Below are 27,250 nucleotides of genomic sequence, written 5' to 3'. Positions count from 1 at the left end.
AAAAATAGATAGAGAGAACAGTGAACCTCTAAGGGAAGTGGGAGGGTCACATGTGACTATGAAAGATTCCAATACTGGAGAACTACATCCACAGGTAAGTAACTTATTTTCTTATTCCAGTATTGGAACTTTCACAGATCCACATGCTTGAATCAGAGTAGCTAGCAGTAGTGAAGCACATTTTAATCTTAAGTATACATATAACAATTGTTACCATATGTAAATACCTTTGTGAAACAAGAATTTGAGTCTTACATATACAGCAAATGATGCACATAGTCAAATGTAGTTATGACAAAGCAATATTAAATAAGCAATGTGCAGAACTAATATTGGGATGGTGGGAAGAAAACAGAAAATAGGAGCTGCAACTAGGCAGTAGTGCTTCGTAAAGGTGTGTGTTCCTCCAGGTGGCTGCTCTGCAAATGTCCTGAAGAGGCATAGCAGCAAACACTGCTGTCAAAGTTGCTACAACTCTAGTTGAATTAGCGTGTGTTGGTGTCTGTAAAGATTTTCCTGCTGTGCAGTGGCAAAATGAATTGTGCTAGATATCCATGTAGCAATACCTGGTTTGGAGAGAGGCTGACCAAATGCCACAAACAACTGGTTCGATTTTCTAAAACCTTTGGTTTTGTCCAGATACAATTTGAGGCATCTTTTGATGTCTAGAGAGTGAAAAGCTTATTAAACAAGTGTGTCTAAGTTCAGAAATGACAAGTTTAAAATAACTGGCTGGTTGATGTAAAGGTCCGAGGGACTTTGGGGATAAACTTTGATTTTTGTCAAAGGATTACTCTACCCTCCTTAAACTGAAGAAATAGGTCCTGTATGGGAAAGGCTTTGATCTCGCTGACTCTTCTAGCTGAGGTAAGTGCCACAAATGGAGTGATCCTCCATGAAAGCAACTTTCAATCTGCATCCATGAATAGGTTCATGGATGCATCATCAACTGCGATAACAGTGTTCAGCTTTCAAAATGGAGAAGGTGGACTGACTAGTGGGAAAACTAAAAAAAGACCTTTGAGGAATTGTTTGATAATTCTAGCAGACCATAAAGGCAATTATTTGTCTGACCGTCTGTATCGGGATATCACAGCTAAGTGTACCTTGATGGAAAGCTTGAGCGAATCCAGATCGTGTCAAATGCAGTAGATTCAGGAGGATCAGTTCAGGCAATGAAGATAGCGGATGAACTTGAGCTTGTTGGCAACATACACAAAATCTCTTCCACTTATGACAGTAGGTTTTGTTTGTGCTCTCTGCTCTGGCTTTGGCGAGTATATCCCTACAGTCAAGAGAGATCTCGAAGTGGTCAAATTCATTTTGTTCAGGAGCCAAGCCGACAAGTGAAAGATCCTGGATCCGGGTGTAGCACTTGACCCTTGTTTACTGTCAAGAAGAAGGTTATTGTCTGTAATGGAATGTGGGGATCTGAGAGGGGAAGCAGCTCCATAAACCAATGCTGACACAGCCACGCTGGGGCTATCAGGAGTATCCTGCACCGCTTGGTCTTGATCTTCCATTGAACTCTTGGAATGAGGAGATTGGGCACAAAGGGGTAAGCATTTATTGCTGACCATGCCATCAAAAATACTTTCACCCATGATCCAGGATGGTGATCCCAACTTGCAAGGATTTGGCATTTGGTATCCTGGGGAGCTGCAAATACGTTGAAGTTTGGCTTGCCTCAATGTGAGAGGAGGCCTCTTTTTGCATGGTTAGCCACCCACTTTTTGCCTGATATTGATGTGTCCTAGAATTTGTAGTGCCCAGGGCCCCTGCTAACCAGGTTCCCTGGGCCAGAGCTCTTTTCCTAAATCTGTTGTGATGCTTGGCACAGTTTCATACACTCTTATATATTACTGTAAGTTCCTTGTAAATGGGTACCCGGGGCATGGGATATTATGAGTAGGCCCCTGAGGGCAGCAGCACTGATTGTGCCACCCTCTAGGGGCCTGTACCCAGATGCACCCTGCACTGCCATGGCCGGCTAAATGTACTGGGGCACACCTAGAAAGACAAATTCAACATGGCACACTCCCTGTGTGCCCTGTGTGCCCTGTGCACCCTACACTGCATATGTTAAGGGTAAGTCACCCCTCCTCTATCAGGCCTTCCAGCCCTAAGGCAGAGTGCACCATACTATATGTGAGGGCATAGTTGCATGAGCAATATGCCCCCACTGTTTCCTTGCCAAACCTGGGACATAGTGAGTGAACAGAGCAGCCATTTTAAGTACATGTAGTTGACACTGGTCAAACATGAGGGCCCCGGCTACATGACAGCCACTTTGCACTCTGGGTTGTTTGGTATCAAACAACTCAGAATGTTAAATCCAAACTAGTGCCAGTACTGGATTTAACCCTAAATGTACCCAGGGGTCACCATAGAGGTAAGCTAACCTAACTGGCATTGTTGCTGACTGGTTCCATCCAGCATGCCACTTTCAGACAGCCAATATACAAACCTGGGGGAGAGCCCTGGCTCTCTGGTTTATAAAACAATGCCCTTCCTGGGTGGAGGAGCTACCACCCCCTCCCTCAGGCATATGTGATCTCCTGGCGGTAAGCTTCAAAGGGCTGCAGCTCTTGAAACTCAAGCCCCCAGGCCTGCTGCTAGCAGCCGATGGCTTCCCTCTTTGTCAACCCCCACTTTTGGCGGGAGCAAAGGCGGGAAACTGAGCATTCAACACCCCTAATGCCTTGCAGGCGAAGTGGACCCTCCATTTAATTTTCCACCATGTTGGATGGCAGGAAAATAGCCAATGAGGTTTAGGGGAGTGACCCTTCCCACAGGAAATGGTCACTGTAGTGGGTGTAGCCATAAAAGGGTAAGTGTCCCATTGGACACTACCAGGTTCCCCCTAAAACGCCCACTAAATTCAGTATTTAGTGGGCTCCCCTAGACCAAGAAATCAGATTCATCAGGATGAGAACACAGGACCTGCTGCACCAGAAGAGGCTCCGAGACCCCTGCTTGCTGCACTAGAGTCCCGATAATAGCCACTGCGGAGGAGCTGACCACAGGACTGACCTCAAAGACCCTGATGACCTCCAGGCTTAACAAATAGTAGATATCTCCCTCCTGAGTGGAGGCACGACTCACGAAACCAAAGAAACCTACAAGAAACCAGCAAACCGGTGAGGGTCACTTCACTGACCGGACAATATCTTTGCAACCGTAACTCGCAGCCGGACCCGACCACACACCTGCCCAACCATCTACCTTAAAAATTGGAGTATTAGGTGGTCTAATTTTTACCTCTGGAAACCAACATGTGGATGCCTGGTCTCCCTGCATAGTGTGCCTAGTTTTGCACACTATGTAGAGGGCAGGCCTCCTACACCCACCAACAGAATATCTGATCTATTGTTTCATGATCTAACTCCCACTTATGGTTGGATGTAATGCTAATACATTTTGTTTTCCTAGAAATTATTCTGCTCATAAATGCACTTCATGAAGGGTATACCAATTCCAACTATTTTGTGATTCTCTCGATAGGAGAAGAGGCCTGGTCCCACCCTGCTTGTTGATACAGTGCATCGTTGTTGTGCCGTCTGTCTGTATAGAGACTGGTGAATTCTTTATCCTTGGAAAGAAAGCCTGAAGGGCCATGCATACTGCCTTGAGCTCGAGTAGATTGATGTAATAAACCTGTGATGTCTTTTCCATTTGCTGCTGACCTGCAGGTCTTGAAGGCAGGCTCCCCATCCCTCCAGGGAGGTGTCAGTAGTATTTACCAATGGAGAGGGTGGAGTTAGGAATGACAGACTGACTGACAGATGTAGACTCTGAGTCCACCAAGATAGAGTCATGACCATTGCCTTTGTAACTGTGATGGTATAGTCGAAGGAATCTGTGGCCTGCTCCCCCTGGCTGTCCAGTTCCTCCTGGAGTGGTTGCATTAGCAGTTGGCAGAATGGAATGAGAGAAATGCAAGATGACATAATTCCAAAGAAAGACTTGAAGAGGTGTACTAAAAAAAAAACTTTCTTCCTTTGAATTAATTTTGCTAAGGCTATTAGCTTTAGTTGTCTTTCCCTTGTTTTGTTGAACGAAGTGTCCAGTGTTGCACCTAGGAAAAGTATGTTTTTTTGAGGATTTAAAATTCGATTTTGTTTCATGTTGACTGCGAGACCTAGTTCTTCTAATAGAGTCATGTACGCTGTTGTTGATCTCTGTGCTTCTATCTTGGATGGATCCTTGATTAACCAATCGCCCAGATATGGGTATACCTGATGTTTCTGTGTCCTCAGGAACGCTGTAACTGGAGCCGAAATTTCGGGAACATCTTGGGGACTGACTTCAGGCCAAATGGTAGAGCTCTGAATTGAAAATGGCTTCTGGATACCATGAATCTGAGAAATTTCCTGTGGGACAGAAGAATGGGGATGTGAAAGTATGCATCCTTAAGGTCGAGAGTGGACATATAATCTCCAGGGTTTAGAAGAGGGAGGATATTTTGCAGTGTTATCTTAGGGAATGATTGCTTCTTGAGATAAATATTTAAGTCTTTGAGGTCTAGAATCGGACGCCATTCCTTCCACTTCTTGCGGGCTAGGAAGAAGTGGCAAATAAACCCTTTCCCCTTGTCTGAAACAGGAACTCTCTCAATTGCTCCTTTCTGAAGCATGGTCAATACTTCCCATTTGAGCAGAAGGAGATGCTTTTGGTCGTGGGAATGAGGAGGTCTTGCTGGTGGAATCTGTACAAACTCTAGAGTATGACCAAATTTGATAAGAGTCAGGACCCCTTGGTCCGAAGTGATCTGTTGTAAATGGCAAATGAAATGGGAAATCCTTCCTCCTAGTTTTGAAGTGGAGGGAATACTGGTAACTGAAGCTTTGGTAAATTAATTGCCTAGGAATAGTGTTCTTTTCTTGGTGTCCTGCTCTACCCTTAGATACGGGTCTGCAGTAGGCAGCCTGTGGAGGTTGCTTTCGAGGGTATTGTGTTCAAAATGGTTGGTAAGAAGAGGAGTAAACGGGACATCTGTACTTCTGAAAACCTCTCCTACAGGATGGAGGGCTCCTTCCTGAATTGAAGAGTCCGAGGGAGTACACCTTATCTGTTTCAGTTTTTATTGACTGCAGAGCATCATCTACATGTTTGACAATCAGGGCTTCCCCATTGAATGGGAGATCCAGGATCTTGTTTTGGACTATGGCCTGAATGAAGTTGCCCGAAGACAACCCTGTCTCCGAAGAACAGCAGCTCCTGCAAGTTGAAGAAAGGCTGTAGTAGTCAATGACCTCTGCTGAAGCACGTTCATCCTCCTGCAGGATTTTCTTTGCCTCTGCTTTGGCTTCCTCTGGCAGCTGATCCAAGTATGGGGTGACATCAGTTCAAAGTTGTCTGTCACAACTTCCTATGACATCCAATGAATTTGACACCCTAAACGTTAGAGACGAGATTAAACAAAAACATTTACAAATGTTGTTTAGTCACCTACCCTCTTTGTCAGGGGGCTCAGATATCGGAGCCAATGGATTTTTCGATCTTCGCTGGGCTGTCTGAGTGATTACCAAGTCTGGTCTAGGGTGACCAGTTAGAAAGGATAGAGCGTTCTCTGGAGACTTGTATTTCTTGTCCAAACATGCACTGTATCAACACAGCGGTCACTGTGGCTGGATTCTTCATGACTTTAAGGCCTTCCTCCCAAACATAGTCGACTATGGGCATGGACCTTACACTTCTTTGGAAAGGTTCTCTGAAGTCCTAAAGGAAGCAGTCCATCTGCTTTATGGGCACAGGAAGTGCAAATCATTTTGCCGCTCTTTCCAATAAATTATGGAACACCCCCAATGACCTCTGGTGGGGAATCCACTGGAGTAGGAAAAGGAGAAGGAGAAGGAGAGGATGGTGTAGGTATAAGATAGTCATCCTTTCCGTATTGTTGTCTCAGAACTCTCCCTCCTCCCTTTCCTCATCAGAAGTCACTGGGTTTTGAAGGAGGGCTATATGTCTGTCAGAATCAGGTAGTGATAAAAGGTCTCTGTATTTGTGTAGAAGGTGGTGCTACTGGTGACCTTGCTGTCATAGTTACTTGCTGCACAGGAGGAGATGTAGGCAGAAATCTTTTTCTGTAATCCGCAAGCATTAGTTGAAGGTCAGTGATTAGTGACCCAGGTACAGGACCCATTTCCTTTCGGTCTAAGTACTGTTGAGAAGAATAGTATACTTGTGAATCATAAACTTCTGCTTCATAGCATCTTGCCATTCATCCTCCTTCTGGCATTTCACATGCAGTTCAGATGGGCTGTGTGCCACCTCAAAGAGCCCCTCTTCATCAGAATCATCTTCCTCCAGCAGATGTGCAAGTATCAGGGATGGTAGTTTGCTTGGAAAGGTGAGACATGATATAAAGAAATCTGCTCTGCTCTTGTTTTTTCATTTTTACTCTTGTCAACGGTGTCATAGACAAGGTCATCAACGACGTAAGCAGAAGCGGCGTAGTGGAATCCATGGGCTCAGTCAATGAGGGAGCTGCAGTCAGTCCTACCGTCATCGACGGAAGAGTAGTCGTTGGCGGGGGTACCATCGTCACTGTCATTAACGAGGAAGAGAGAGAGATCCTCATTGTCGACGGTCTTGCTCATGATGCAGTCGAGGATGGTGTTGCAGTCATTGTAAAGGATGAGGCAGTACATAGCATTGAGACACTGGTTGTAGTAGCCGTCGTCGATGTTGCCATGAATGTCTTAGATGTTGACGATGTCGACAACGAGGCTCTCAACGGTGTGTTTCTTGTTGACGTTTTGTCAGAAGGTGGCACAGAGGAAGGCTTTTTTGAAAGACTGTTGGCCCTCAAAGGTGGTGTAGGGTGGTTCAGAAGAAGCCTTTATCAGCCATTCTGAAGAGTCAGAATGTCTTTTTTTCTCCTTAAGTTTTGAAGAAGACGAATGACTGTGAGGAGATCATGAAGGACTATGGACTTTGTAAGACCTCTAAGTGGTCTTTTTTTAGGCTTTCTTGGGATGTTCACTAGAGGAACTGGAGTGAGGGGACCTATCCCTCTTTTATGATCCTCAATCCCAGAAATAACTCTGAAAAGGTTTGACTGAGCAGAGCTCAGTGGAGACTCCCTAGCACGATGTGCGGTAGAAAATCTTAGAGAGTAGAGCTTCTCCCAGGAGTGTTCCAGAGGATAAAACAGCCTGATTGGCTGGAACCTATGTTTGGTCTCTTTTTTAAATGGACTAGGATATGCTACTAAAGTGAAGGGCCAAAGGCCTTCATACACTAAACTTAGCATTACATTGCTATTGCAAGGTACAGGGGGACTCCCATCTTGCCGATGGGGAATGATTCAAGCATGTGAATCTATGAAAGTTTCAATATTGGAGTAAATTATGTTCCTTTTGGTGTGCCAGAACCACCTCTACTGCATGGTTCTTCTGTAAGATGTTTACTTCCATTTGGAAGCAACTTCTGATGACAAAAAGCTTTTTTGGTGCTATACTGAGTGGGAGAAATTTGAATCAAAGATAATATCCATTCTGAACAATAATTAAGATTCCTCTGTTGTTTTCAAGAGCCACAAATGAAGATGTTTGAATATACTCTGTAAGACAATGCCTCCTTGGCATGGTTACCCCCTAACTTTTTGCCTTTGCTGATGCTAATTATGATTTTAAAAGTGTGCTGGGACCCTGCTAACCAGGCCCCAGCACCAGTGTTCTTTTCCTAAACTGTACCTTTGCCTCCACAATTGGCACAACCCTGGCACTCAGGTAAGTCCCTTATAACTGGTACCCCTGGTACTAAGGGCCCTGTTGCCAGGGAAGGTCCCTAAGGGCTGCAGCATGTCTTATGCCACCCTGGGGACCCCTCACTCAGCCCATGCACCCCATGCACATTGCCTCACAGCTTGTGTGTGCTGGTGGGGTGAAAATTACTAAGTCGACATGGCACTCCCCTCAGAGTGCCATGCCAACCTCACACTGCCTGTGGCATAGGTAAGTCACCCCTCTAGCAGGTCTTACAGCCCTAAGGTAGGGTGCACTATACCACACGTGAAGGCATGTGTGCATGAGCACTATGCCCCTACAGTGTCTAAGCAAAACCTTAGACATTGAAAGTGCAGGGTAGCCATAAGAGTAATGGTCTGGGAGTTTGTCAAACACGAACTCCACAGTTCCATAATGGCTACATTGAAACTGGGAAGTTTGGTATCAAACTTCTCAGCACAATAAATGCACAATGATGCCAGTGTGCAATTTATTGTAAAATACTCCCAGAGGGTATCTTAGAGATGCCTCCTGAAAACATACCTGACTTCCAGTGTAGGCTGACCAGTTCCTGTCAGCCTGCCTCACACCAGACATGTTGCTGGCCACAGGGGGAGAGTGCCTTTGTCACTTTGTGGCCAGGAACAAAGCCTTTACTGGGTGGAGGTGCTTCTCACCTCCCCCTGCAGGAACTGTAACACCTGGCAGTGAGCCTCAAAGGCTCACTCCTTTCGTTACAGCGCCCCAGGGCATCCCAGCTAGTGGAAATGCCCGCCCCTCCGGCCAATGCCCCCACTTTTGGCGGCAGGGCTGGAGGAGATAATGAGAAAAACAAGGTGGAGTCACCCACCAGTCAGGACAGCCCCTAAGGTGTCCTGAGCTGAGGTGACCGCTGCCTTGAGAAATCCTCCATCTTGAGTTTGGAGGATTCCCCCAATAGGATTAGGGATGTGCTCCCTCCCCACAGGGAGGAGGCACAAAGAGGGTGTAGCCACCCTCAAGGACAGTAGCCATTGGATACTGCCCTCCCAGACCTAAACACACCCCTAAATTCAGTATTTAGGGCCTCCCCAGATCCCAGGAAATCAGATTCCTACAACCTGAAGAAAGAAGAAGGAATGCTGACCTACAAGCCTGCACAGAAGGAGGAAGACGACAACTGATTTGGCCCCAGCCCTACCGGCCTGTCTTTAACTTTGAAAACCTGCTCCAGCGACGCATACGACAGGGACCAGCGACCTCTGAAGCCTCAGAGGACTTCCCAGACCCCCAGGACCAAGAAACTCCCGTGAGCAGCGGCCCTGCTCAACAATCTGCAACAAACTTGCAACTTTTCAACAACTTTAAAGACTTCACGTTTTCCTGCCGGAAGTGTGAGACTTCACACTCTGTACCCGACACCCCCGGCTCGACCTGCAGAAAACAAACACCTCAGGGAGGACTCCCCGGCAACTGCGAGGCCATGAGTAACCAGAGACGACCCCATGGGCCCTCACATCGATGCCTGCAGAGAGAATCCAGAGGCTCCCCCTGACCGCGACTGCCTGTAACAAGGGACCCGAAGCCTGGAACCAACACTGCACCCGCATCCCCCAGGACCTGAAGGAACCAAACTCCCGAGCAGGAGCTACCCCCAGGCAACCCTCTGCCTAGCCCAGGTGGTGGCTACCCCCAGGAGCCCCCCCTGTGCCTGCCTGCATCATTGAAGTGACCCCTGGGTCCCTCCATTGTTTTCAATCTAAAACCCAACACCTGTTTGCACACTGCACCCGGCCGCCCCTGTGCCGCTGAGGGTGTACTTTCTGTGCCTTCTTGTGTCCCCCCTCCGGTGCACTACAAAAAACCCCTGGGACCCCCCCCCCCCGAGGACGCTAGTACTTACCTGCTGGCAGACTGGAACCAGAGCACCCCTGTTCCCCATAGGCACCTTTTGTGTTTTGGGCACCCCTTTGACCTCTGCACCTGACCGGCCCTGAGCTGCTGGTGTGGTAACTTTGGGGTTGCCTTGAACCCCCAACAGTGGGCTGCCTATTCCCCAAACTTTTGACTTGTAAGTGTTTTATTTACCTTCAAAACTAACCTGTACTTACCTCCCCCAGGAACTGTTGATTTTTGCACTGTGTCCACTTTGAAAATAGCTTATTGCCGTTTTTACAAAGACTGTATGAGATATCGCTTTCATTCAAAGCTCCTAAAGTACCTAACTGAAGTTCCTTACATTTAAAGTGTTTAATGTAAATCTTGAACCTGTGGTTCTTAAAATAAACTAAGAAAATATATTTTTCAATATAAAAACCTATTGGCCTAGAGTAAGTCTTTGAGTGTGTGTTCCTCATTTATTGCCTGTGTGTGTACAACAAATGCTTAACACTGCCCTCTGATAAGCCTACTGCTCGACCACTCTACCACAAAATAGAGCATTAGAATTATCTACTTTTGCCACTATCTTACCTCTAAGGGGAACCCTTGGACTCTGTGCACACTATTTCTTACTTTGAAATAGTATATACAGAGCCAACTTCCTACATACTCTCTCTGCACCCACCCAACGGAGTGCCTAACGGAGAGAAAGGAAGTGAGAAGTCATTGTTTGGCAGGGGGCCTTCCTGCAGTCACAGATAGTTGCTCGCCTCCCATTCCCTTTGACCTCATGTAGTTGGTATGACTGCCTCTAATGGTGTTGTTAATATGACTATTCTTATACTCCTTCTCAAGTTCAACCACTCAATTTTCGTATATATGTTTTATGCCCTCCTTTCATCAGCCACATGTGAGCCAAAGTGTAAGTTCCTTGAAAATGGCAGATTCAAGGTGAACTGTTGGGCTTAAAGTAGCAGTTCAGTTGGCCTCAACCAAGAACTCAGTCTCCAGCAAATGCAATGGCAATAACCATTACCAACCAGATATTATGTATCGGGTCAGCGCTAATTGCTGACTCTCTGTGAACCTTTTAAGAGAGTCCAAAGAGAGCTGAGGTACCCAAAAGTGCAGTAGTACTGGCAGACTTAGGGCCTGATTTAGATTTTGGCGTACGGGTTACTCCATCACAACGGTGATGGATATCCGGTCCACTGAAATATAAATCCCATAGGAAATAATGGGATTTATATTTCGGCAGACAGGATATCCATCACTGTTGTGACAGAGTAACCTGTCTACCAAAATCTAAATCAGGCCCTTAATTCTTGTTGCTTAAATGCCACATATTTCCCCCCATGAATACATCCTGAGGAACAAAGGAAGAAGGAGCAACTGTGTGAGATATCTTTGCAGCAGAAACTATTACGGAGTCTGGAAGAGGATCTACTCTGAGAAATAGAGGATGTTGGGCCAGAGGTCTGTACATCTTAAAAAACCTAGATGGTGCAGGCTTCATCGAAGCAGGGGCTAGCAAAATGTATAGCAGGATTAAGCAAACAAGGAACCACAGGTAGAACAGATCTGGATGCAGCTCTCTAATGTAGCATCTCAACGGTTCGCAACATAATTGTAGTCGGGGTTAGAGTAGAGATCATCAACTCTGCTGCCCATCGGACTAGAACCTCATTAAAAGTGATAAGTCACTGACTGGCGATGATATCGCAAAAGGCAAATCCGAGAGAGTTGGAAAATAATACCTGATAGAAGAGCAATGTGAAGAGTACCAGGACAGAGATAGTCTCCACTTGTGAAAACAAGATCTTCTGACTGAATGTCCACATCGCCTGGAAAAGTGATCTTAATCTTCCTCTAGATTATGTTTTACACTGTGATATTTTGCAGAAAATCCTTTCCATTACAGGAGCAGAGGGAGGTATCATCTCCCTCTGTGTAGATACCAAAGGCACTGAAGTTGTAGGAAAACCCAAGGAGAATCATGGAGAACTAGAGCACCTTATTGAATTCATTCTAAACAGCATTATTTTGGAGTGACTTCTCTTGACAGAGAATAGGCTCTGGAATACTCTGAATCAGAGGTCTAGAGTACTCATCTTTCCTTCAATTATTGAAGCCAGTCTGATTATACATGCAACTGCTTATGAGAGGTTTTGGTGGATACTATACTTTAGTGGTACTCAATGGAGATGGTAGCCTCAATGTCGAGCAGGGCTTTGTTGGCAAGTGCCTCATTGGTGTGGGCATCAAACATAATATTGACATCAATGGAGGCCTCCATGTAGACCCTTGGTGCCTTAACATCCACTTCTTCAATTGTGTTTCTATTGACCCTGAACAAGTAGGAATCGTGCCAGTCTTCAACTTGATGCTGAATATAAGTGATGCCTGGTGCATTTTCCTCTGGTGTTGCCTCTCTCAGGATTGGCTCCTAGCAGAGTGCCTGGAGTAAGAAAAGGGCGCTCCAGTAGAAGGGTGGCCTTCTCCTCAGCGTGCAGCTTCTTCCTGAGGCCTTTTCTGCAGGCCATGTAGCCGGATCTTCGTCCTTCAGGGTTCTCCTGGAGAACCTCTGACCGTGGCTGCAGGCTTCTGTGCTAAGATCTTCTAGGAGACATACAATACAGGCTCTATAAGGGTCTTACTGGGCCTATTTCTTCCCAAACGCAGGACCCTTCACGAATAAAGAAGGCATCCTGACAGAAAAAGGGTATATTCTATCATAAATCATGTCACAAATATGAAAAATGCACTCCTAGTCTTAAAATTTGTTGAGTCAATCAAAAAGATCAGGTTTTGAAAGATTCTCAGTAAGAAATAAAGCCAAAAAGCAGAGCTCAGTACCCCAGGATCCTGCTTCTAGGTGATGTAAAAACGAAATGACCTGCCCCCTATGTGGCAGGAGGGCATACAGAGTGAATTCAGAGGTCCTTTAAAGCACAGTGCCAGTTTTGTAAGCATTTACTCTGCAGACTAGCTGCTAACATTGCCCTGTATGTATGTATATTTTATTTCCTTTTAATAATTGGTTGTGAAATATTTTCTCTAGTTCACTTTGATTTATTTAGTGACTGTTTTAGTAAATTACATTTTTTTTAATGAAAAATAAATGAAATCTAGTCATTTAATGTATTTTGCAGTCTGCAAACAAAGTTATGTTTAATATTGTTGTACTCCTTTCTACAGAAAGTGCTTGGGCAGTATTAGTCAGTGCTTATGACTATTGATGAGGATCCCGTGAAAGAAAAAGAGTATCTAGACCCACATTGTGTCTGTAAAGAAATCGTAGCTGAATGCTAGCTCTTAGTGCTTTGCCTTGTAAAACTAAAGCCAAACGAGAGAGTGATACACTAGTGTATTTCTGGTTGGCAACAGCATCAAGCCTGAATGGCAAAGATCAACATCATCATACTGAAAGACTGATATTCTACTACTCAAGCTGAGACCTAAAAGTCCTCCTTCAAGCTACGCTCCTTGAAAATATTTTTGTTCTCCCCCTTCAACTGCTACAAGTAAGTACAGGTACAAGAACAGTTCTTGGATCTTGAACCTATCTGGATTAATATCCCACATCATGGGAAGTCCTGAATAACGTTTGCAATTTTGCCTGACAGAACTTTACCTTCAAGGCACAGATATCCAAGAAAATATAGACAGCCTGGCACAAGACTCTGATTTCTGTGCAGTATCAAGTCATTATGTCCAGAAACAGACTTTAGAACTGCCATTCAAGCATTCAAGCTCTATCACCTCGATGTTAGCAATGTAATGTCCACCAACATCCAAGATGCCCATCTAAAATCACTAGAGTGCCTTGTATTCAGCCACCAGACTCACAAAAAGATTAAGATCACTCCCATGCATTAAGAACATAACTGTGTACCAATGAATCAATTTGAAGAGAGATCTCTTGCTGTTATCATTAGGCAATTACATTCTACACGCTACCCTGCTTGACAGGCAAAATCAAGATGTTAGATGGCTAGCACAACACACTCAGTCTTGACAACAAAAGGTTAAAGACCAATAATTGCAAGAAGAAGACTTTTAAAAAAAGTCTTATGCTGTAACCGCATATGGATAAAGATCTTTTTAGCACAACTAGTCCCTCGCTGAATGCAACACATATATCAAAACATTATCAACACAATGCCTGCTGCACACAATCCCCTGCCACACTCTGGTTGAGTCATCAGGGAGCAAAAAGCCCCAGAGATGGGCTCTGTATTGGCATTCTCAACTTCTCACATCTTGCATTGGGAAGCATGGAAGCCATGAGGGCAGAGAAAACAATGGCTGACATTGTCCTGTCAATGGAGAGGAATGGTGCACTCATCCACCCAGGACTCACAGTAGTCAGCAAAGAAGCTGAAGGGGTCTACTCATGCCTACCTGCCTGCAAAGCTTCTTTCATAAGGTACACTGTCCGCCTAACCCCGCTTGACACAGCAGTGCACAGTGCCAGCCTCAATAAGCATGTCTATCATAGTTCCCAAGAAAAGAATGAGCAGTGGTGAATCTGAGATTTATTTACCAGTTTCATAACAAAAAATGATGAGGCCCTACTTCAGAATGTGTTAGGGCCTATGAATCTTCCACATTTCACCAATATTAATTCACTTTGGGTTGAACGGGGGCCCTCTGATGGCACTCCAAGGGTGGTAGGGAAGTGTGTCATACCCCTGTCCTCTACTACAGTCACAATGTATCTGAAAAAAAGATGATTAAACAAGTTGGGAGAAGTGGGGGTGAAGGATATTTGGAGTGTGGAGATTTATAGGTTGTCAATGGTGTATGGTGTGAGAGAGGATGTTATAACATATGTGACCTGCAGCCTAAAGGCTCTAATGAGATACCTCACAAAATTCAATGTATATTGCACTTATCTGCTTTAAACATGCAGGTCACACGTTCTAATGGCAGTATAACAGTTAGGTGGGGTCCAAGGAGAAGAGTACAAGAGAGAGGGTCAGTGCAAAAAAGTAAGAGAAAAAAGTGAGGGTTTTACAGTACATCTACACTTGCACCTTCGGTAACATTGTGTGACTGAAAATTGGATACCTGCACACGTTTGTTATGTCAGCACCAGAGTAGCCTTCAATCTTTTCAGCAATAACATCAAGGTCGATATCAGGATCCAGTTCGACTTCCCGGAGATTAATCTTCAGTAGCTCTGCTCTTCCGTTTGCTGCAATATTAAAACAAACATATTACACTATTGGGATGGCACAGCTCAAAGGCTACTACTGAAAAAAACTCAATGGCCCTGGTTACGAGTGGGCCGGTAAATTCTGACCCATAGGTCCTTTTATGCACGGATCGGAATTATGAGCTTGGCTTTATTTAACGGATCCGATAATTATTGGATGCATTAAATACCTCAGCTGTCGTTAAACTTCGGCAGGTTAAACCTGCCGAACTTCAACCGCGGAAATCGTATGGTGTTTACTATACAATGCAGATTTTTGTGCGTTAAACACCAACATCTGCATGTTATTCCCTAGAAACTCGTGATAGATGTCTTTCGAGGGCTCATCATTTTGATAGCTAATAACTTTGTAACAATCACAAATCAGTAAAAAGAAAAAAGCGGATGCTCCCTTAAAATATTTTGTCCTGTTTTGAGGGAAATGGTCAAGAAGGGTAATAGCTATAAAGGAGGGGACTTGGGCCAAAACTCCATTAATAGCTTTGCTCGCGTGCACTACAGGACCAGTTTACACAGAACCTGGCAGGAAGGGAGTTTAATATCCAACTTCAAAATCGTTTGCTGTTTTTTTTGGGTTCAGAATAAATCTAAAAAACAGATTTAAGAACCATAATTTGACTGAAAAATCAAATTTGATTGGGTGAGACAAAAACACCTGATAGCCTGGCCACAGTGCTTAATTTGTAAATGAAGAGGTGCCGTGCTCAAAGCCCTTCCCTTAAACACGAGGCTGCTGTAATTAAATCTGCCAGCACTGAATACTGAAGCAGCGAAATTCTGAAGCCATCTCGGGCCTCTTTAATCCATTTACGACCACCCCATGCCCCTTCAGCTCATCCTGCAAAATTCTACTTTCTCCCTTTATGACGCTTTTTAGTTTTTCCTTCTTCCGTCTTTTCCATTTGTCTCTTTTGCTCGCAGCAAATGCGTGCGGCATAAGAACAAGCCCCGGCCCTTACAAATAAGTGCCGGTGCTCAGCACCGGAAACAACAAGCACAAATTAAGCACTGCCTGGCCATCATCTCTGCAATGTGCAAGATTAGCTCCAATGTGATTAGCCGAGAAATAAGAGATTATTCACTGCATTAGTGATTACATGATTAGTTCGAGGCCTGGGTGTACTTTTCCTTACAATTTAGGGACAATTTTGGGCAGGAAAAGTACACCATGTCCGTGGAAGGTCAAAGAAAAACAATAGGTGTGGAAACAGCCTTATTTATTAAGAAGGGTGAAAGTGTGCAAGGTTCACACACCAAAGTTGTTGGGTTAGGAACAGGACATTTTATTTCCCTCTCACCCTTTAACTTATGTCAAGGGATATTTGATGGAAATGATGAGTCTAAACCGACTCACACATCAACACAAACCACCACACAAAAGGTGCTCAAGGCAAATTGAAACAGAAAATATAAATAAGGTGGGATTACGAGGAAATAAGAAAAGGCATTGGGGTCGATTCCCTTTAGAAGTAATGTACACTGCAATGTAAATTTTGTTAGATCAATGATGTAAATGTTGTTAGAATATGATATTACAAAAACTGAAATGACTAACTTTTGCATGTTAAGAATCAGGTGCTGATCATTTCACAGCCAATGTACAAGTTACTTACCTTCAGTAACGATATATCTGGTAGAGCCATATTCTAGTTGTAGATTCCTTACCTTTGAATTTCCCCAGACATCAGACTGGATCCAGAGATTTTTCTTCTAGCAGTACCTCTGCGCGCCGCCAGGTGGCATTGGTCGACTCTGTGGGCGTCGCTGGCATCGCTGGCGTTGTGTTACCCGTGATGAAGTTGTATATAGGCGCCATCCTGGCACACTGACGTCAGTTTCTTTTCATGATTTTGCACGCCAGTAGCGCGGAACCATGAAGAACACAGAGTGGTGTGCCAGAACTAGGGCCCTTAAAGGGAAGTTCCTGTCCATAGAAATCAGTTCGCAGTGCGGGGAGGATGAGCGGGTCGGTGAGGAATCTGCAACTAGAATATGTCTCTACTAGATATATCATTACCGAAGGTAAGTAACTTGTACATCTGATAGACACTTCTAGCTGCAGATTCCTTACCTTTGAATAGATACCTGAGCAATACCATCCCTGGTGGTGGGCCGCGAACCAAGATCACACCAAGACCGAACAGCCAAAGTAGCCGTCCCTTTTGACCTGATTGTCTAGGCAGTAGTGTTTGGTAAAAGTGTGCAGAGATGCCCATGTCGCTGCCTGACAGATGTCCAGGACTGGAACGCCCCGTGCTAGCGCTGTGGTAGCAGCAGTTGCTCTGGTGGAGTGAGCGTGCAAACCTTCGGGAGGTTGCTTTTTAGACAGAGCATAGCACATATTGTTGCATAAGAGTACCCATCATGAAATGGTCCTCTTCTGCACCGCCTTCCCCTTCTTTGCACCCACATATCCCACAGAGAGTTGATTGTCCACCCAGAAGTCTTTGGTACGATCAAGATAGAATGCCAACGCTTTTTTGGGGTCCAGACGGTGGAGTCTCTCCTCTTCATGAGAGGGATGTGGGGGTGCATAAAAGGTAGGCAAGGTGATGGACTGCCCGACATGGAAGAAAAGAAGCCCTTGTGCAAAGTACCACTATGTCAGGATGGATGGACAGGAAAGGTGGCTTATATGACAGAGCCTGGAGCTCACTTACTCTGCGGGCATGTGTAATGGCAACTAAAAAGACAGTTTTGTTCGTTAAGAGCCGTAAAGGGCAGTTGTGAAGCGGCTCAAATGGGGTACACATAAGGTATGTCAATACGAGATTGAGATCCCATTGGGGCATGATAACAGGGATAGGAGGAAAGAGATGTGTGAGGCCTTTAAGAAACCTCCCAACTATAGGAGATTTAAATAAGGAAGGCTGATCTGGTAAACTCAAGAAAGAAGAGATAGCCGAAAGAAATCCCTTAAGACTGCCCAAGTTGGAACCCTGCTGTGCAAGGGAAAGAATAAAGAGAAGGACTTGAGAAAGAGGAGCAGATAGAGGATCGACAGATTTGTCGATGTACCATACCACAAATTTCTTCCGACGACAGGCGTATGCAGTTTTGGTCGAGGGACGCCTGGCTGCCAAGATAACATCACAGACTTCGGGTGGCAAGTCAAAAGACGTCAACTGTTGCTGCTCAATCTCCACGCATGAAGCCGCAGAGTTGACAGGTTCAGGTGGAGAACCCTCTCCTGCTGCTGCGACAGAAGATCCTCCTGAAGAGGCAGTTTGATCGGAGGAGCTATGGCCATGGTCAACACCTCGGGATACCAGACTCTTCGTGCCTAGTCCAGAGCCACCAGTATTACTTGGGCCCGGTCTTGCCTGATCTTCAGAACTCTGGGCAGAAGTGGTATGGGCGGAAAGGCGTACAGGAGGCCTGAATTACACTTGTAACGAAAAGCGTAGCAGAGCGAGTGTTGCCTTGGAAACTAAAGCGCAAAACAGCTGACATTACGCGTTCTCTACGGAGGCGAACAAGTCTAACCATGGTTCTCCCCACTGAAGGAAGAGACCTTGCGCCACCTCCGGATGGAGACGCCATTCGTGATCGACCACGCATTGTCGGCTGAGTTCGTCTGCTCTGGCATTCAAGGAGCCCACCAGGTGTTAAACCACCAGGGAAATGCCCTGATGTTCCGGCCAAGTCCAGACAAAGGGTCCACGACCCCACTCCGCCTTGTTTGTTGCAATACCATATGGCGGTGCTGTTTTCTGTGAACACCTGCACTGCTTTCCCCTTGAGAGAGGGAAGGAATGCTTCAATGCTAGTCGAATCGCTCGGAGCTCCAAATGATTGATATGGAGCCCGGTTTCTGCCGGAGACCAGAGGCCTCTGATCTCTGCCTCTCCCATGTGGCCACCCCATCCCAGGAGTGACGCATCTGTCATGACTGTAAGAACTGGTTGGGGAAAGGAGAGGGATCTGCCCCTGACCCAATCTTGATTCATTAACCACCACTGCAGGTCCCTCGCAGTTCCTTCAGAGATCTGGACCTTGTCGGTAAGATTCCCCTGATGCTGCGCCCACTGGAACTTCAGGTCCCACTGCAGAGCCCGCATATGCCATCTAGCATTTTGAACCAGCAGGATGCAGGAAGCCATGAGGCCCAGCAGCCTCAGAGTCATTCTCACCGAAATCCAGGACTGAGGCTGAAACATCAGTATCATAGCCCGAATATCCTGGACTCGCTTTTTGGGAGGATTTGCCAGAAAGTGCACTGTATCCAGAACAGCTCAGATGAAAGGGAGCGTGCAGCAGGGAATGCGCCAGAAGAAGAAGCCTGGATGACAAGGCTCTCAGGCGTGGGGTGCTGGGTGAGGTATTTCGGGTCTGACGGCACAGGCTGATGACTGCGGGCAATCGTCCTATTCACAGGAGCCCCTGTGCTGGGTCTGGACCAAGTACCCAAAAGGACCTCAGTCAGTGCTTCATTAAAGGGAAAAAGGGGCTTGGAAGAGGAAGACCCCGGCTGAAGCACGCCAGTTAGGATATTAGGCCTAACATCCACAGAAGGCAGCTCGAGGGAATAAGAAGCACCCTCCTCCGTAGCCACGGTAGGAGGAGAGAGCATGCCAGTGTCAGGGGAGGTGTCTAGACCACTGGCATTACCCAAATCCTGCACCCAGTCCATTTGGGGGTCAAGCTGGCATTCTAAAGGGTCCAGCGTCCCCTCCATACTCTCCCCGTATCCAATACCCACAGGAATAAGGGTCTGGATCAACCCTGGGCCCAGGAGAGCCAGTAGATAACGGAATTGGCATTGATCGACATTGTTCGGCTGCGGGTCGTCAGGTATGAGGATGGGATCGACGTCGATTGTGGGCCCAACCGACATTGGGAGCGTCGATGTCTGACCTGACGCCGGGGAAGGTCGCTGTGGCACGCCGGGGAAGGTCGCCATGGCACGCCCGGCGTAGCGATTGGATCCGGAGGGACCCTCTGGAGCCGTGGCCGAAGCCGACGACTTTGAACCCGAGGGGCCCCCACCGACTCACCTGTGCCCAAGGGCGCCGAAGGTGGGTCGGACTGCCCAAAAATGAGGCGCATTGCCTCATAAAATTCTTTAGGCTTGGCAGGGGTGGCTTCGGCTCCCGGGAAGTCAGGGAAGTGCGGAACCAACCCAGGTGAAGACTCCGATGACTGAAGCCTAGAGCATCAACGATCTTCCCGCCGCGCGTCGTCCGAGTGACGGGGTGAAGTCGAAGAACGCTTATCCTTCTGCATGTTACCTGGGTACTAGTTCACGATGAATGATGTACTTTTAATATTATGTTTTTCCTGCCCACCCCATGCGATCTGCATATGTTGGGGTAAACATTGATTCCCATTGCTGTATGTTTTAAGTAATTGGGTCTCCCCAGTCGAGCGGTGCATCATGAATGAAGTCAAGCAAAGCCCCATGAAGAAGAAAGCGGGATCCGAAGGTTAAGGTCAGCTACGACTGAAGCACAGGGAATGCTGACCCTCCACCACGCAAAAGGCAACATGCGATGACTGGCATGGAGGTGTCTAGCTGCATGGAAAGAGTCTAGCTCTATTACCCTACTGAAGGCAGAACACTTAGTGGGTTGCAACTAGTGCCCAGTGAGTCCATGAACTAATCATCTAATGTCCTTCCATAGCAGCAGGTCCCTGGAGGGCGATGACGCCAATCCCCACAAATAGCTCGGGGTGACAGAGGAGTGAGAAGTGTGCCCTATGGATGAATGAGAACCTCTAAAGTCAGGATGCAATGGCCAACTGACAAGATAGGAGCAGCTCAGAGGGTAAAGTACATGAGAAGTACTTCCAATAACTTAATATTAAGTAGAAGCTGTTAACACCTAAAATGCTGGCACTAAACATCAAGTTTGGCGAAGTAGTCATGGGATCTGGAAATGGTATGGGGACCGATTTAATTATGCAGACGGACATTTTGCCACCTGCACTGCAATGCTTAATTAAACACGGCTGCAGTTGCAGGGGACAAAATGCCTGTGGGTGGAGGAAGGAAAGGGGCACACCCTCCCACCGTGTAAAAAAAAACAGCAACAGCAAACACCATGGGTCAAACATTGCGTCAAGAGTGTGTTGGTGTTTGTACTGTGCTGAAATGTCCACAAATGTCTGGGAATAATGGTAATCCACTGTGAAGTGGGGATGCAATATTGGTGCGAAAGACCAATGTAACAACAACCTAACCACTCATATCACATATAAAGCTTGAATATTTTTGGTTTATTTATTATCAAATGGAGAATTATATGTTGAGAAGGAGGCAATATTAAATTGAAACCTTGTTGCACGCTTCAGTTACTCTCCTGCATTTAGGGGTGCCAACACAATACAACTGCTACTGTATGGTAAATTAATTATTGATCTCATATATTGCAGGGAATTATGGGAAGACAGAAATCCCTTAAGATTCAAGGTGGTAAAGAAGGTCTAGAGGGTATGGACATTGCATCATTAGCCCCCAAAGATGATAGGCGAGAAAATTATTTGGGAATCATGCTGGACAAACTGCCTCAAACACTCAATGCCATTAAAGACACAAGAGAAACACCTGAACAAATAAAACAGCCACAGCAGTGACAGGTCTGGGTGATCTACATTAAGATACAAAGAAATTAGCACACAATTTAAGAATGAACTTATGCCCAACAGCTGACCTATTTTAAAAATAGATGCAAGAGGTTACTAAGAAGATTTGTCATTTGGAGAAAAAAGTAGAAAATGCAGGGGGCCTATCACAGCAGAATAACATACACATGATCGGTCTGTCTGAACTGATAGAAGGAAAGGACATGAAATCTTTCTTAGAGACATGACTGAACCAAATGGTTGCCACAAAGAGACTGTCTAAACACTGTCTAAACATTAGGCAGTCAAAACAGCACACAGAGCAGCTCCAAACCCACCTCCTCCTGCAGCTCATCCTAGTCTAGTGGAGGAGTGCAACCTACACTTCAAAGATAGAGACACTCTCCTAAAAAGGGCCAGGAACTCAGGGCATTTCTTATATCAAAACTGCAAAATAATGCTATTTCATAATTACACACCAGGGCTACAAGATCAAAGAGTAAGGGCCAGATGTAGCAAAACGCCAATTTGCGACTTGCAAATTGCGAGTCCCTGCGACTCGCAATTTGCAAGTCGCAAATTGGTATGCAGTACGGTGTCTCAGACACCGACTGCGACTCGCTATGGGGTCGCAATGACCCACCTCATTAATATTCATGAGGTGGGTCGCAAATTGCGGCCCCATAGCGAGTATAGGCACTCGCAAACATACAGCAGGCCTCCATGTTCGTGACTGCTTTCAATAAAGCAGTTTTTTTTTTTTAAGTGTAGCCCGTTTTCCTTAAAGGAAAACGAGCTGCACTTAAAAAAAAAACGGAACCTTTAGTTTCGGTATTTTTTCAGGGCAGGGAGTGGTCCCTTGGACCACTCCCTGCCCTGAAAAAATATTTTTGGGTCCATTCACAAACTGGAAGGGGTCCCATGGGGACCCCTTCCAATTTGCGAGTGGGTTACCATCCACTTGAAGTGGATGGTAACTGCGATACCATTTGCGACCGCGTATGGTATTGCATAACACTCAGACTCGCAAATAGGAAGGGAACACCCCTTCCTATTTGCGATTCTGAAATGCATATTGCGAGTCGGTACCGACTCGCAATATGCATTTCTGCATTGGGAAACGCGTTTAGCGAGTCGCAAACGGCAATTTTTGCCGTTTGCGACTCGCTAAACGTTTCCTACATCTGGCCCTAAATTCCTTACCATCAAAAGAAAGCTGAAGGATATGGGCCTACAGTTCATGCTCTTGTTCCCTGCTGATGATCTAATATTGAAACGGTTTTATCAATGTCCCAGTTTCCGCAGCACACGACCATAAAAATTCATCTAACCACCTGAAGACTTAAATTAGCAGCTTTTGGGAAGAATCAACCAAGATTAACAACAAATGAGAAAGGCAGGAATTGAATGCTATAGGAAAAATACACAGAAATCTGAGCATGGATTGTACTTGGATTAAAATGCATTATCAGAGGCTTAAAAATGTAGTGGGTCGCTGTATCCTCCCTATATCACCCCTTTCATCTCTAGCAGTAACAACTGGAAAGGAGGAGTTTTACAAGAGGTTTTATCACATTATTTAGAATGGTGACAATTGTCATACCATACTTATGGGAGGGATTTACCTTAAAAAAAAAGGGGGGCCGATTTCAATTACATCGAAAATATTAATGTGGACAGATCAAATCCCCCTCCCACATGCTCTCTGGTAGTATGAATGGCACAAATCCTTCTAATTGGAAAATATGTACAGCTCTGCATAGCTACACCAATCAGTGACTTGAAAAGAGTACTTCTGCAAAACAATCGCTTATCATTGTTCAAATTTTATTAGAATTGTAATGGGGGCTGACAAGAACTACTTTATTGTGGAAACTACAAGCTACTGCTTTAGAAGATCCAGTGTTTAGAAACACCACTTGAGATGAAATACAAAGATACTTTTCTGAGAACATGAGAACAGCCTCCAGTTTACGGAGTTTGAGGGCCTTTAAGGTGGTACTTGGCGGTAAATGCATAAAAAAGGCACATATGCTACCAAAAAAAGACAAGCAGGGAATTTACACAAATTAAAAATCAAATGAAGGTGATGGAAATCCGTGTAGCCCAAGCTAACAGGGATACAGAAAACCGAAGAAACAAGCGAAAACAGTACAATTAATTACTAGAGAAGGCCTGCTGCACAGTCTATAAAACATGTATGACCAAAATGCATGATGTAGGGGCAAACAAGGTAGATATATATATATATATATAATTCCAAGCTGTACAAAGAAGAGAATGAGAATGCTGACTCTGACATTCTTCATTTCCTAAAGAGAACTAATGTTTCACCACTTATGGAAGAGCAAACGCTGTTCCCATGAACAATCATGGAAATAAGGAAGGCCATTAAAGTATTGGCAAAAAGTAAAACTTTGAGGACAGATGGGCTACCCACAGAATGTTATGCCACATATGTAGACATATTAGCTCCTAAATTACTAGATCTATGTACAGCAGCATATGAAAAGGATATGCCACCACCAGTAAGAGAGTCTTAAATTATATCCCTCCTTAAACTAGAAGAGGAAAGACGGGATCACACAGACCCCTTTCTGTAGTAAACATAGATTACAAAATACAACAGACAGCCCAGCAGTAGTAACGACTGATATTGAGAAAGCGTTTAACTCTGTACACTAGAGATCCAAGAAGTCTTTCATAGATCATGTATGGGACAAAACATGATTACGTGGCTACTGCAGTTGTACAGCCAGCCAACAACCAAGGTCACAACACGTTGTGCAGTTTCAGATAGTTACACAGTCCAGCTAAGCACAAAACAGGGGTGCCCAATATAGCTGTTGATTCTTGGGCTACTGATGGAACCAACAAACATGGTCAGAATAATAGAGAGCACAATGGGCATTATCGTCTATGGGCAAACTCATATAATATTGTTATACACTGATGATCATTTGCTTTATACACCTAATAGAGAAAATGGAAAACCAGTCGTACAAAACATATTAGAAAATGTGGTAAAGTTTCTGATTTCTACATCAACTGGAGAAAAACTTGTATACACCCCCTAAGACAAAGCAAAGAAGAGATACCCTCCACCTAAAGAATGAAACACTAACGTGGGAGAAAGAAACATTCTGATACATAGGATAGCAAATTTATCAATCAATTTCTGATGTGATATAATGGAATATAAAAAAGCAGCCCAAATACTTAAAGATGAATAGCATTTGGGGCATCTCTAAGGCTATCAATTATCGAACAAACTGTACTGGTAAAATTGGTGATTTTGCAAATAAATATAATGAATGAAGATACTGTTGGGATCAGGGTCGTAGTTTCAGTAGGGTGTTTGGGGTGTGACGCCACCAAATTAAAGGCATTCTTAGCTTGGTAATTGGATCAACTATGTTGGTGTCAGTTATTCTTATTGTGGTTCACGAATAAGAGCCAAGACATTGGCCTCTGATATAAAACGAGAGCGAGAGAGAGAGGGAGAGAGGGAGAGAGGGAGAGAGGGAGAGAGAGAGAGAGAGAGAGAGAGAGATATATATATATATATATACACACACACACACACACACACACATCTCTTAGGTGAATTTTGAAATGTGAAACCAGATCTCCTGCATTTAATATTGTATTCCCTGTGTGTCCTAATAGTGTGATCAGAGGCAAAAGTATTTTGCAGCGCCTCCTTTTTCTTTATTATCACATATGAGAGTATGTTTAAATATTTGAATTCAGCAGGTACACAGTACAAGCACCTCTTATGCAATAATATTTCTCCATCTATGATAACACTATAGGCCAAGTTAAGGGTTTACATGACTACTGACTTGCCTCTTAGTTCCCTAATGGCATTCCAAGCCATTAAAGTTTCTAAGTTCATGTTTAAAAACGACCCCTTTTAATAAATGCTTCTCCATGCAGTGATATAGTCTGATGTACTGAGGTGAATTGCGTCTGCAAGTTAAAGAAATACACTTTATGGAACTTTGAAGCCACTGTCATATTTTTACGTTATGTTAGTTGCACGGTATGCATGCCAAACTTTTTCATGGTTTGGCTTGTGCATGGAATCTTAGAGATAAGCCACACCCCTGGCTTGGATCTAGCTCTGCATGCGCTATTAATTTACTGGCATGCCTCCCTCTATTTGAGTCTCAGGTTTATTATATAATGTCATCAATCACTTGACAAAATTATCTGTAAAATGTGAGGACTGGAAATATGGAGTTCTGCCTACATGTACCAATTAGACTAGTCTACCATAAAAGCTCCTCGTAGCAAAGACAAAGAAAGTCTCCACTCCAGGGCGCTGTGTTGTACATGATCATGGTCATGAGTTTCCAGGGAGAACTACCAGACCCAGGTGAAACAGGCTGCGGCGTAGCTTCAGGGGGAGGTGTTCAAGTGCGACTCTCTCCAAATACATTCTTGACATGGTAGTCGGGTCTGCTATGTCTGTGTCGGTTTTAAGTTGTCATTCTCATTTTACTAAGGGATTTTAACTTGCTCTTTTTTTAGCAGAAACTTAAATGTATATATTGTAAGTGGTTCACCAAAAAAGTAGTAAATCTGCACCAATAGAAGTACTTTGGGAATGGATGCAAATTTCCCACTTTTTGGAATCTACAAGCATTACACTAGTAAGCATGGAAAGGCGTCCTAGTCTGAGATCCCAGGCATAGCACTGGCAACCAAAAAAACCAAAGGTGATGGGATGAGTACTTGCAAATAATCTAACCCAGTGGTTCCCAACCTGTGGTCCGGGGACCCCTGGGGGTCCGCGAAGCCTTCTCAGGGGGTCCGCGAGAGCCTAGAAAATTAAAAAATATTAACAAATATTGACAAATTAGGTCCCCAGCTTCCAGTAATGACTCAGGCGGGGGTCCCCGGATTCCCATGATGATTCAGTGGGGGTCCCTGGGTTCCATAAATGTTAAAATGGGGGTCCACAGAAATCAAAAGGTTGGGAACCACTGGTCTAACCAGTGACAATCGCTCAGGATTGCATTCCAGTCCATCGTTTTTTGCCAACTGTGCCAGTGCAGACAGAGGCCCACTGCATGCAAATCAAGAAAGACTCTGCTCCTAATGGGAAAGGTCCATCCTGAACTTTAGTCATCTTTTTCTTCCACTTGCAGCCCACCACTTTTTAAATCGAGCAATTTGAGGTTCACACCCCTGAATGTCACTGACTAAGGTAAGCCCCTGGTTGAGATAGGTTCAAAAGGAAACTCAAGTAAAAACCAAATATGCCCCACGGCATCATCATGGGGCAGTTTTGTGGGATTCTCTAAATAACAAAGTGCAACTTACTTAAATGGAAAGAATTAGGATTAGAAAAAAATGAGATATGTATAGTAAAGGTGATATAATACCATTCACAGAGCACACATATTTGATTTGCCATTCAAATTAGGATATATGAAAACGGGAAACCTTGAGGATCTCAGAGAGAGGTGTCAAATGACATAGGCAAGGGCTTAGAAGAAAAAGAATGGGAGATGATAGTAGCTCATACACACTCGGACGTCTGGACATACAAGATTGAAGTCCATACAGTATAACATCCTACATGAGACACATTTAACCCACAAGAGAATAAAGTTTAACTACCCATGAGCTGACGAACGTTGTAACAGGTGTAGCACACAGGATTCAAATTTTTACCACATGATATGGAATTGTCCGTAATTAAGTAAATATTGAGAAATATGCAACAAAGACACAGAAAGACATTACAGGGAAACCGGGAAATGACACACATCCCAGAGATGCAGTGCTTAATTTGAGCCGGTGGGGGGGCACCGGCACTTATGTTTTTGGGGTCGGCACTTATGGTTTTTGCATCAGGCAT

General features: G+C 44.8%; 1 protein-coding gene across 1 annotated transcript in view; it reads right to left on the bottom strand.

Moving 5' to 3' along the window:
* KATNAL1 (katanin catalytic subunit A1 like 1) overlaps positions 1–27,250 on the bottom strand; it is a 267,909-nt gene that overhangs the window by 40,819 nt on the left and 199,840 nt on the right. Inside the window, exon 10 of the mRNA XM_069202194.1 lies at positions 14,667–14,793. Coding sequence (XP_069058295.1) covers positions 14,667–14,793 — 127 coding nt within the window. The remainder of the gene's footprint in view (positions 1–14,666; positions 14,794–27,250) is intronic.

The sequence above is a fragment of the Pleurodeles waltl genome, chromosome 8, assembly GCF_031143425.1.
Source record: "Pleurodeles waltl isolate 20211129_DDA chromosome 8, aPleWal1.hap1.20221129, whole genome shotgun sequence".
NCBI classification, from domain to species: Eukaryota; Metazoa; Chordata; class Amphibia; order Caudata; family Salamandridae; genus Pleurodeles; species Pleurodeles waltl.
Note: the sequence above shows the minus strand (reverse complement) of the source record. Positions and strands in the feature narration are given on the sequence as shown.